The sequence below is a fragment of the Bufo bufo genome, chromosome 2 (genome assembly GCF_905171765.1).
Source record: "Bufo bufo chromosome 2, aBufBuf1.1, whole genome shotgun sequence".
NCBI lineage: Eukaryota > Metazoa > Chordata > Amphibia > Anura > Bufonidae > Bufo > Bufo bufo.
Window position 1 is genome coordinate 776,613,815 of NC_053390.1, and position 12,572 is coordinate 776,626,386.

Consider the following 12,572-nt stretch of genomic DNA (forward strand, 5'->3'; position numbering starts at 1 on the left):
TAATAATAACCCCTACACTGCGATTTATCCATACATAAGTAAAATAAGAATTTTGGTTCAGTAGAATTTGCTAAAACCCTATTTTTATAATATGTAAATTACCTTGCTACCAGCAAGTAGGGCGGCTACTTGCTGGTAGCAGCCGCATCCTCCGATGGTAATGACGCCCCCTCTGCTTGTTGATTGACAGGGCCAGCAGACGGGATCTTTCTCCGCTGGCCCTGCCTGTTTTCATTCAATATCTGGCGCCTGCGCCGCGGCCGTACCTATCTTCAATCTGCGCAGGCGCACTGAGAGGTGGCCACTCACTCGGCCGCTTCATCCTCAATGCGCCTGCGCCGGGTGTAGATGTGACGTCATCGGCGCAGGCGCATTGAGGATGAAGCGGCTGAGTGAGTGGCCACCTCTCAGTGCGCCTGCGCCGATTGAAGATAGGTACGGCCGCGGCGCAGGCGCCAGATATTGAATGAAAACAGGCAGGGCCAGCGGAGAAAGATCCCGTCTGCTGGCCCTGTCAATCAACAAGCAGAGGGGGCGTCATTACCATCGGAGGATGCGGCTGCTACCAGCAAGTAGCCGCCCTACTTGCTGGTAGCAAGGTAATTTACATATTATAAAAATAGGGTTTTAGCAAATTCTACTGAACCAAAATTCTTATTTTACTTATGTATGCTGAGATCGCAGTGTAGGGGTTATTATTAAGCAAAAAAAAAAAAAAACGGTTTAGTGGGCTGACAGAAGCCCTTTAAACTGCTCCTAGGCCATGTGACTAATGAACGTGCCGCCACTGCCCTAGGAAGAGGCCGCAGTGCTTACCAGAGCTCTACGGCCTCTTCAAACAGCTGATTGGTACAGACCTTCACCTATCAGATACTGATGACCTATCCTGAGGCTAGGCCATCAATATCAAAATCTCAGACGACTCCTTTAACATCCTTACCAATGTTTCAGTTGATAAAATCGGCATCTAAGCCCGGCCCCTGGGAACACCCGGTCCGGGTCTGAGCTCTGCCCATTTCTGGCCTTGGACAGCGCAAATTTCGCGAGACTGTCTCTGAAAATCAGGGTCAATCCTGCCAAATTTGAGACAGTTGGCAACTATGCTTTCTGAGAATTGTGCTCTCATTCTGCCTAATATAAGTATGCACCCTGGACGGTTCCCTACTACCTCCTCCTACCCTTTGTCCCAGACCTGGGAAAATTCCATAGCAAATATCAAAATGCGCCTTCCATTAGGATGCTGGGATATGTCAGCCAAGACAGACTTGCCTGGCATTTGTTTTTTTTTGTTGTTTTTTTCTCTACATGACCATTGTGTCAGTTCTTCACCCCCTTACTTGATAACTTTTGGGTGCAGTGCTAGCTTGGAAGTCCCCTCTCATGACACTAGTGGTCCCAGAGCTGGACCCACTTATCCTGTACATAGGGCATACCCTTAATGAATTGGAAATGCCTGTAAAGTATAACAGTATGCAGCAAACTCCTAAGCTCCTCCTAGTGGTGGATACTTGTAGACAGAATTTTATCTTTTAAATCTGTGTCTACACAGGGGATTTGTAGCTCTGTACCAAAATAACAGATATCCAGTGGAAATATATTTTAGATTAAAAAAAATTTAACAAGAAATGGAATTCAGGGGTGTCCATTTACTTACATTTCACTTTTAAAGGATAGCTGTCATATTTTCATCAAAAAATAAATTTTAGCATATGTTACTGCTGCAGCAGCATTATGCATAGAGCAATCTTTAGTGTCTTCACTTACCACTGTTTTCCTTGAGTTTTCCCCTTAGTTACGGCTGTTTTGAATCCTACATTATGAGAATCTTCTCAAGATGGCTCCTCTGCCAGTTCTCTGAGGCCAAAACTGCATTTCCTCAGGTCACATACAAACTTGCTGTAGCCAGCAGCTCCCTGCCAGCCAATCAGATTGGATTACTGAGAGACACGCCTCCTCACTCTGAAGCCTAATGCAGGCATGCAGTGTGGAGGACCGCCCCTCCGTCTTCTGTTTATACTAAAGGGAAGACAGTCCAGCCCTAGCAATGGTCTTTTAAGGGAGCAGTGGAAAGGGACGGGGACATTAATGAAAGCTGTTATTATAAGGTAATTACAGATCTTTTGGCAGTCATTGATAAACTAAGGCTACTTTTACACCTGCGTTTAGGTGCGGATCCGTCTAGTATCTGCACAGACGGATCCGCACCTATAATGCAAACGCTTGTATCCGTTCAGAACGGATCCGTTTGCATTACCATGATAATGCAAACGGATCCGTTTTGACTTACATTGAAAGTCAATGGGAGGCGGATACGTTTTCAATTGCACGTTATAGTGTCAGTAAAAACAGATCCGTCCCCATTGACTTACATTGTAAGTCAGGACGGATCCGTTTGGCTCAGTTTCGTCAGACGGACATCAAAACGCGGTGTCCGCCTCCAGAGCGGAATGGAGACTGAACAGAGTTGAACTGATGCATTCTGAACGGATCCTTATCCATTCAGAATGCATTGGGGCTGAACTAATCCGTTTTAGGCCGCTTGTGAGAGTCCTGAGACGGATCTCACAGGCGGACCTAGAAACGGCAGTGTGAAAATTATCCTTACTCAGGTGTACATGCCTAGCTCTAATAAACGAACAAATGAATAAAAAATATGACCTTTAAAAGTTATCCTTTAAAGTCATCCTGGTAGATGATCTTGTGTATTACATTATACTGTCTTTTCCAGTGTGACTCTGTACGAACATTGAAGGTCAGAGATAATTCTCAGTGTCATAGCGTATATATGGCCGGGAGAAGAGCATAACCCACAATGTTGGTTGTCACATTACGGAAGCCTGTTAACAACCCAGTTTGAAGAACAGCACATGGGGACCGCACAAGACATCAGCATGCTGCTGCAGTGTTAGCGGAGCTCTGTCAGTCTCTGAACCAGGTGACATCCTCTCTATTAAGACTTCCATGCATTGCCTTAGTGATAGCCTTCATCCCTCGAAAAAAGGGAACGAGCCTCTCCATGGTTAGGGCTCATGCACACGACCGTTGTTGTTTTGCGGTCCGTTGTCCCGTATCTGAGTTTTTTTCCCCTCTAATTCAAGTCCTCTTCTGTTCCGTTATTCCACAAAACATATCCGTATGGTTTCCGTATGCGATCCGTTTTTTGCGGATCGGAAACAGTAACTTATTAATCACCAAACACATGAGCAATATGGGCTGGGCATAGCATTTCTACAGTATGGATCCGCAAAATAAGGATGTGTTCTGTGTGCGTTCCATATTTTTTGCTGACCCATTGACTTGAATGGGGCCTCGGACCATGGTTTGCGGACAATAATAGGACATGCACTACTTTTTTGCAGAACGGAAATATGGAAACGGATTGCACACAGAGTGCCTTCCGTTGTTTTTGCAGACCCATTGAAGTGAATGTAAGTTAAAAAAAAACGGGACGGAAGCGGAAAGGAAATACTTCGTGTGCATTAGCCCTTAGTGTTGCTTATGGCCCTTACAATAAGAACTCTGTCCATCAAGTAGGCCACATCTTAAAGAGGACCTGTCACCTCTCTTGACATGTCTAGTAACTACTTGTGATCCCTATATAATAATTCTGGAGCATCTATTCTTATGACTCCATGTTGTGCCATTCCTCTATTATTCCTGCTAGAAATAATGAATGAATTACTACCAGTTTGCTGTAAAGGTCCAAATGGGAGTTACCATTTGGGGGAGCGTCCCTGCGCCTTCTGACGCTGGCAGCACTGATTGGATAATGTCAGACTGTGGCTTCTTGGGTCATTTCATGTCACCGACTTATTAGTGGCCGTGCAGGGTATTACAGCCTCGTCGCATTCGCTTGAATAAACAGAAGCTGCAATATCCTGCACCACCGCAGGAAGGCAGATCCAGAGGAAGAGCCTGCAGCATTCACACAAGAGTCACAGCCCCTTTGCTGACAGCCTGACCCCCACCAATATATTATGGATGACTTAAAGATAGGTCATCGATATCCTGAACCTGGAAACATCTTTAAAATATAAATTTAAGGATGGACATATAGGCCTCTTTCACACGAGCGAGTTTTCCGCGCGGGTGCAATGCCTGATGCGAACGCATTGCGCCCACACTGAATCCGGACCTACTCATTTCAATGGATCTGTGTACATGAGCGTTGTTTTTTACACATCACTTGTGCGTTGCGTGAAAATCGCAGCATGTTCTATATTCTGCGTTTGCTTGCGGATGCGATGCGTTTTTCACTGATGGTTGCTAAGATATGTTGTTTGTAAGCCTTCAGTTTTTTATCGCGCGCGTGAAAAACGCATCGGAACGCAATCGCAGACAAAACTGACTGAACTTGCTTGCGAAATTGCGCAAGTTTCCCTGAACGCATCCGGTCCTAATCCGTGTTATTCGTGTGAAAGGGGCCATAGTCTGTAATGCCTGTTCAGCTCCATGGGTGACCAGAGGGGGAGGCCCATTCTGGTTACAGAAATGTAGAAATATCTTGCTTTCCCTGTTCTCCTCTCACACATCCCATCAGCCAGTTGCACAGTCATATTAATCAGTCAAGTGTTTCTGTAATTGACTAATAGCTGATGATGCAGCGTCTGTGTGCTAAGCCGTCTATGGCCATATCCTAGGAGATCTTCAGCCTTAAGCCTAGCTGCTGTTGGTATTCATCCCCTTTACTACTCTAGACCCACAAGGCTATTAAAAAAAAAAACACTACCCTAGACCACCAAGGATATAATAAAAAAATAAAAAACTTCACTACCCTAGACCACTAAGTATATTATATTATAAAAAAAATTTACTACCCTAGACCACCAAGGATATTATATAAAAAAAAAAACTTCACTACCCTAGACCACCAAGGCTATTAAAAAAAAAAACACTACCCTAGACCACCAAGGCTATTAAAAAAAAAAAAACACTACCCTAGACCACCAAGGATATAATAAAAAAATAAAAAATTTCACTACCCTAGACCATTAAGTATATTATATTATAAAAAAAATTCACTACCCTAGACCATTAAGTATATTATATTATAAAAAAAAATCACTACCCTAGACCACCAAGGATATTATAAAAAAACTTCACTACCCTAGACCACCAGGTATATTATTTAAAAAAACTTCACTACCCTAGACCACCAAGGATATTATAAAAAAAAAAACACTACCCTAGACCACCAAGGATATTATAAAAAAAAAACACTACCCTAGACCACCAAGGCTATTAAAAAAAAAACCACTACCCTAGACCACCAAGGATATAATAAAAAAATAAAAAATTTCACTACCCTAGACCATTAAGTATATTATATTATAAAAAAAAATTCACTACCCTAGACCACCAAGGATATTATATAAAAAAAAATTCACTACCCTAGACCACCAAGGATATTATATAAAAAAAAATTCACTACCCTAGACCACCAAGGATATTATTTAAAAAAAATTCACTACCCTAGACCACCAAGGATATTATAAAAAAAACTAAAAACTTTACTTCCCTAGACCACCAAAGATCTAATTAACCGGACCTTAAATGTAGATGTTTACCAGAATGTTAGTGTATTAGTTCCTCCATTTTAGTGGGTATCTGGTAATGAGGGAGCAAAACAGAACCTCAACAGCCTGTACATACAATTGCTGCAAGAAATTGGATTCTTTAGTCTCTCCAGGAGAATCTGCGATGATGGAGAAAGTGAAACCCCTGTTTTAGAGATGGTATCATTTTATTTGAGGTAAAGGTAGTGGAAGACAAAATGGTATTACATATCTTGATGCTATTTATGACTATAATACCATTTTCATGATCATTTTTAGGTGAAAATAGGCGGAATTTCCTGGTTGTAGTTCTTCTGTAGTTGGTTCAAGTAATGATATTTTAACCCCCTTAACCCATATGGCGTTATGCGCCCGCGGGTGTATGGAGCTGGCCTCTGCAGTGACCCTGCTCCATACGCAGCGGGTGCTGGTTGTTTCATTTAACCCTTCAGTGTTGATCGTGGCACCTGTGAGTGAAGGCAGAGGGATGTGGTTCCCTCTGCCTTCTGATCGGAGCCCCTGCAATGAAAGCACGGGGCTCCGATCAGTTTCCATGGCAGACTGGACGCTGCTGAAGTGATCCAGGCTTGCCATGGCAGTCTCCCTACTGAACTATGCACGAGGCACAGCTCAGAATGGAGACTGTAAAAATTCTATTCACCCTATTCTATTCACAAATGTGTGCTGCCCGTTGCCGTATTGCGGACCGCATATGCGGATCCGCAACACACAGGCGCCGTTCCGTGGGCATCCCGCATCACGGATGCGGACCCATTCACTCAAATAGTTCTGCAAATCCGGAGATGCGGAATGGTGCGGAACGGAAGAACGGAAACCCTACAGAAGCACTACGGAGTAGGGGTGACACTTTAACCATTGGCAGAGTTCTTCTGCGATTCCTAAGACAACGCCCGCTTTCCGTGCAGTCCCTCTAGCGGTACCAGTCTGATGAAGGCCGGATTGTGGCCGAAACATCACGTATATGATTTGCCGCATTTCTGATTAAATGAAATTTATCACATCGCACAAACTGGATTTTATATTCTTCTTGATACAACGGGGCGGGAACCCGACTTCCAGTAGCGTACCAACAACCGAGTGCCGCAAAGCTTTTTCTTCACTTTAGAAGAATGCAGCCATTTTCTCTGATCCTGTACTCAGAATGAAATGCATCACATCCTCAATATAGTCAGTAGTTGTAATGAATAATATGAAGAGGTCTATTTCCATCAGAACCAATTGTTTCCATTCAATCTGAGTAGAAAATCTCAGGCACCTGCATGAGCAGAAGGGAGCCGAGAGGTGAAGATAAATGGGGAGAATTGTAGAAATGTCACATTTAACAAAAGGCTACTTTCACACTAGCGTTTTTTGCCGGATCCGGCAGGGTTCAGCAAAAACGCTTCCGTTACTGATAATACAACCGTTCAGAACGGATCCGGTTGTATTATCTTTAGCATAGTCAAGACGGATCCGTCATGAACTCCACTGAAAGTCAATGGGGGACGGATCCGTTTTCTATTGTGTCAAAGAAAACAGATCCGTCCCCATTGACTTGCATTGTGGGTCATGACGGAACCATCTTGCTCGGCATCCCAGGACGGAAAGCAAACCGCAGCATGCTCTCCGGTATGAGAACGGAACGGAATGCATTTTGGAGCACTCCTTTATGTTCCGTTGCGTTTTGTCCCCCTTGACAATGAATGGGGACAAAAACGGAAGCGTTTTTTCCGGTATTGAGACCCTATGACGGACCTCAATACCAGAAAATAGAAACGCTAGTGTGAAAGTAGCCTTTAGTGTCCATCTTAACTATGTCCTTCAGTAACTTGAAGCACCCAGACTTCAAGGTAACGACAAGACACCGGTCATGATTAAAGTCTTTATTTTAAAGTTAGAAAGGGTCAGACAAGGAGCTGTCTGGATCCTCGAGAAATATTTTTTCCTTATTATTTTTTTTCTAATATTCTTACTCTTGGAATTTCTCACTTGTTTCCTTTCTCTAGTTTTTGAAATCTGATAATTTGTCGTTCGTTGAAATGACACCAGTTGCTCACACAACTGCAGAACTGGTTTCCTCTCTAGCAGTCGCCTTTCTCAGTATCTCCTGGTAGTCAGATGCCCCCAGAACCTACAGTAAGACAAATGGTTTAGCAACTGGAGCGTTGCAAGAATACCGGTAATAATATCCACACTGGCAGGGAACAAATGTGCAGAAGTAGTAGCAACTCGCCCTTAGCGTACTTTCACATTTTCCCGTATTGAGTTCCATCCTAGGGGCTCAATACCGGAATAAAACGCTTCCGTTTTGTCCTAATGCATTCTGAATGGAAAGCAATCCGTTCAGTATGCATCAGGATGTCTTCCGTTCAATCACTTTTACGGTATTTGGCCGGAGAAAATACTGCAGCATGCTGCGGTATTTTCTCAGGCCAAAATTCCGGAACACTTGCCGGAATGCCAAATTATTTCCCATTGAAATGTATTAATGCCGGATCCGGTTTTCTGGTCTGCGCATGTGCAGAGCCTTAAAAATATGAAAAAAAAAAATACTGGATCCTTTTTTCCGGATGACACTGGAGAGACACTGGATTTCCGGATCCGGCAGGCAGTTCCGGCAACGCTAGTGTGAAAGTACCCTTAGGATACTATCACAGTAGTGTTCAGCGGTTTTAGTCCGGCCAGTTCTTTGCATATTTACCAGGTTGCAACCGGATCTCCGCCAGTCCCCGTTATAGTTAATGGGGCTGGCAGACATTCAGGCAGCTTCTGACAATGCCAGATCCAGAGAACTCAGGCAGGGAACAGCAGGGAAAATAAAAAATTAGGAGTGGGTGGGCATCCACCTAAAAATATAAAAATTAAGCACAGCACTCACCTGGTATGAGCCTCACTGTTCTAGCGCCATACCTCCTGTCCCTGCCAACTGAAAGGGTGACATGGCATTTGCATGCATGTCACCACTGATGGCCATTCATACTTCGGGTGGACAAGAGGCACAGTGCTGGAACCAGGCGGCTCCAGGTTAGTGGGGTATTTTTTATTTATTTTTCGTTTGAGCCCGTGACTACCCACCACTACCTTTTGTAAACCCCTTTAAAGGTCTTTACACTGATATTTTTAAGTTCGACTTTCAAAAATGTTTCATTAAAAACATCATGTTATTTTGCTTCTGCAGAATTTGTGAAGGTCCTTGCCTGTGCTCCTGATCTGGCATAAAATCTGTCGGAGCTCTGCTACTGTTTCTGTCTGCTCTACCCCAACTCCTCTCTTAGTGTTAGAGATGGCAGCGGGGAGGGGGAAGAAAATGTACATGGCAGATCAGAGTTTGGAGAGGGGACAAAGCATCAAAGGAAGGTAGCTCACAGAGGCTGTAGATAGGGAGAAAAGGAGACAAGCTATTTGTGGGAGGGGGATCATGTAGGCTGTGCACAAGTGTATGTAGAAACCAGAGCACCCTTTGCAAACTTTTCTTGGGGGGGGGGGGGGGGAGACTAATCAGACACTTCTCAGCATCAATGACTATTAATACAAGTGCTGTAGACGGGAAAACTAGTCCAGGAATGAAGCTATGCTGATACATTAGACACACAGACCTCACATCCAGCATGTATTACTGAGGGGGACAAACCCACCTGAGAAAATTCAGAAACTTGGAGTAGGTTGGAAACTGAATGTCAAGGGGTCTGAAAATGAATGTAGGAAAGAAGATTGCAGACTGAAACTTAATGCAACTTTTTTTTAATTTTTTTTATTCAAGGTAGCTAACATGTAAAAAAAAAAAAAAATTTTCTATGTCAACTGGTTCCATAGCCTTTGTAGACTCTCTTTCAGCTGATAACGTTTTCCATCCTTTGCTGGTCATCTTTGCAGCTATAAATGTTTTCAGTATTATCCCCCTTTTTTTATTGCAGGTAAAGGAGAAAGTTGTGACCTCTGTGGAAGACAAAAAGTCTGATATTAAACAAGGCAACCAGGAGGCGCCTACCAAAGCCAAAAAGAAGATGAAAATAAGAGAGTCCAAACTGTTGCCCCTGGAGGAGGTAAGTCAAGAATGTAGTGTGAAGTCTTTTGTGGGGAATGACAACCATCCTAAATTGAGCAGTTATAGATGGTTCAGAAGATGTAATTGCTTATAGGCACATATACCCAGGAGCTCAGAGGGCTCTCCGCAGCATACATACGATGCAAGAAATTAGCCTTGTGGAGATGTCAGAGATCAAGGTAATCGCATAAGTGAGGTAGACAAAACTGTCTCCATAAATGATGGAGTCTCCTCACCATTCTGTCCTGTTTGTAGGCCACAATGTTCAGCCATTCAAACAGTAAGCACAGGCTGCTATTTCTCCTAACTTTCCCTCCAAGTTTTAATAAATAATGACATGGACAAATTTTCTTGGTGCCCAGAAGTTCCTTTCAGAGCAGTTCAAGATAAAACATTGGCCCGCATTTACTAATAAGAGAGCACCTAGATTTTGGCATAAATTAAGGCAAAATGTGGCCCAATTTTACACATCTAGGGTTAGAGAATTTATCTGGAAGCATGTCTTAAGAGAACCTGTCACCGCAAAATGCAATGCAATCTGTGGACAGTGTTTTATAGCGTAGGAGGAGCTGAGCAGGTCGAGATATGTTGGTAAGGCTGAAGTTCAGCCTTCATTTGTGGGAGGGGCTTGAGCCTTTATAAACCCCACTCCCCTCACCTCCAGTAGGCGTTCCGGTTCATGGATTTTCACTTGCGATTGTTACGTGTGTCTCCTTGTATCTCCGGCCGCCTCGCGCAGAGTTCATCCCTTCCAGTGGTAAGTATGAGGCACTATCGCGGGGCAGAGGACAGCGGCAGTCTGGCTCCTTTCCACCGCTTCTTTCTGCGGGTGTGTTCCAGCGTGGAACGCATGCGCTTCCGGGTTCTCGTCACCGCCCGTCTCCCTGACTGTCCGGCGGCTCGGCGGCGGGGAGCACACCTTGGAGCCAGCACGGCTCTTTCCTTACCGGGGGGGGGGATGAGACGGCGCACTGAGGCGTGCGTTCCAGGGTGGAACACACGCGCTTCCTGGTGCCGGTCCCCGGCCGCTCTCAGGCTTCCGGCGGCGGGCGGCTCGGGGGTGAGCAGCACACACCGCTGCGACTCCCCTATCCTGGGGGGGTGTTCATGGGGGGAGGCTGGGGCCCGATCTTCGCTCCTTCTGCCTACAAACAGCGCACGGAGGCGTGCGTTCCAGGGTGGAAGGCACTCGCGTTCCAGAGTGGAAGGCACTCTCCTTCCGGCGCCGGCAGTGACGTCACCCGCCCCCTGGCCGGTCTCCCTGGCTGCGGTGTCGGCTTGCGTTCCACGTGGAGCGCAGGCTCGCGGGCAGCCAGGCCGGATAGGGGAAAGGGGGTAGAAGAAGTTAGGTTCTCCAGGTGGCTGCACGGTCCTGGCCCCGCTTGGGCTGGGCCCTGGGCATGAGTCTGCCAATAAATTTCCTAAAACCTGCCATATCGTAAAAAAAAAAAACGCAATTTCAGAAAGAAACAAAATTCAGACATAAACCTGTAAAAAAAAAAAAAAAAAACCTGCGTCACCACATTGGGGTACACCATCTTTCAAATTCAAGGGTGGGTATCCTACGCAGGGCTAGCTCGGCTTCCCTCGCGCCTCTGGCACCTGGTCACGCCCAGGGTTGTCTGGTCTTCCTGGTTCGCCCAGGCCGTCATTGTCTTCATGTCACTAGGCTTATTTGGTCTGCTGGGCACAGTCGGGTGTCCGGTCACGGTTTTGGTTGCGCCACATTATCTTCCCTGGTGCGCCCAGGGCACTGTACACTCCTGGTACGCCCGGGTCTTCATGTTTCTTCTCTAACACACGGGTTAACGCACCTGTCCTTTGACTTATCCGAGTCTTTCTAAGGGGCCATCCTTCGGCTGCTCCCCTGGTCGTTCTTTGCTTTCCATGGCTTCTAGGTTCATGTCTTACCACCGCCCTTCGCGGGCCGCTGCTACGCGCAGCCTCTATCTCATGGCTACGCGCCTTCTCTTCTGTCAACCGCCTGGTACGCTCAGGCGGCTCTCTTCGGTCAAGTATCCGGTCTGATGCGCTCGGATGGTTACTTGGCCTAAGGGTGCGCCCCATCCTGGCAAGTTCGATTGGTTCCAACAGGTTTGAGGTCACCCGTTTCCTCTGCACTTTCAAATGTTTTTCGCCTGTTACTTTATTTTCAGGGGTTTGTTCCTATTTCTCCGTTCCTATCGGTCCTGTTCAGGTAAGTTCGCACTGACGCCACCGGGGTCCCAGTCAGATCATGTTCACGCTTTTAATTATGCCTTCGTCTGTTCGGCTAGGTCAGGTTCTACTGAGCCATCCTACGAATTCTATTCCGGTACGTGTTTCTCTATCGTGCACCAATCCGAATACCATTCCGTCATCGCCCTCTCGTTTTTTTTTTCTCCTTTATTTGTCATGCCTTTTCATTTTTAGCTGCTCTGCCATGTCTCGTGCCTCGGATATGGAGGACGGCCTGTCCATCTCCGGCTCGATCATGTCAAGCCAGGCGGGTCCATCATCCCTTCGGAGCTGGACCATCCCAAAGCTGTTGGCTGAGCTAAACCGAAGAGGCATTCCGTACCCGGCCACCGCAAGGAAGGCAGAGCTGTACAAACTGCTCATGACCAGCCCCAGCACTTCGGCGGTGCAGCAGGAGGCGTCGTCCATCCAGTTGTCTCTGGTGCAGCTACAGTCGACCCTAAATTCTTTGGTCGACTCGGTAGCAGACGTTCGGGCAAGGGTTTCTGAGCTGGAATCCCGGCCACCCATGGCACCCCCGGCTCCCGTCCCGCTGATGGCTCCATCTACATCGGGTTGGCTGGCTACAGGTATGCCAAGACCCATTCCCCAGGTGTCCCCCTCTCACTTCATTCCCGACAACCTCAAAAGAGACATTCTGGCAGGGAAGGATGTCAATCTGGCATCAATCCTAATTGCCGCTCAAGATGTTCCCGAGAATAGGGTCATCAACTGTGGCGATGTGTCGGTGGTCC

The 12,572-nt window shown here is 46.0% G+C and overlaps 1 protein-coding gene across 1 annotated transcript in view; it reads left to right on the top strand.

Annotated features, from left to right (window-relative positions):
• The window catches only part of EVC (EvC ciliary complex subunit 1), a 155,758-nt gene that overhangs the window by 6,567 nt on the left and 136,619 nt on the right, over positions 1 to 12,572 (top strand). The window contains exon 2 of the mRNA XM_040419113.1: positions 9,470 to 9,598. Within this exon, the coding sequence (XP_040275047.1) occupies positions 9,470 to 9,598 (129 nt within the window). The remainder of the gene's footprint in view (positions 1 to 9,469; positions 9,599 to 12,572) is intronic.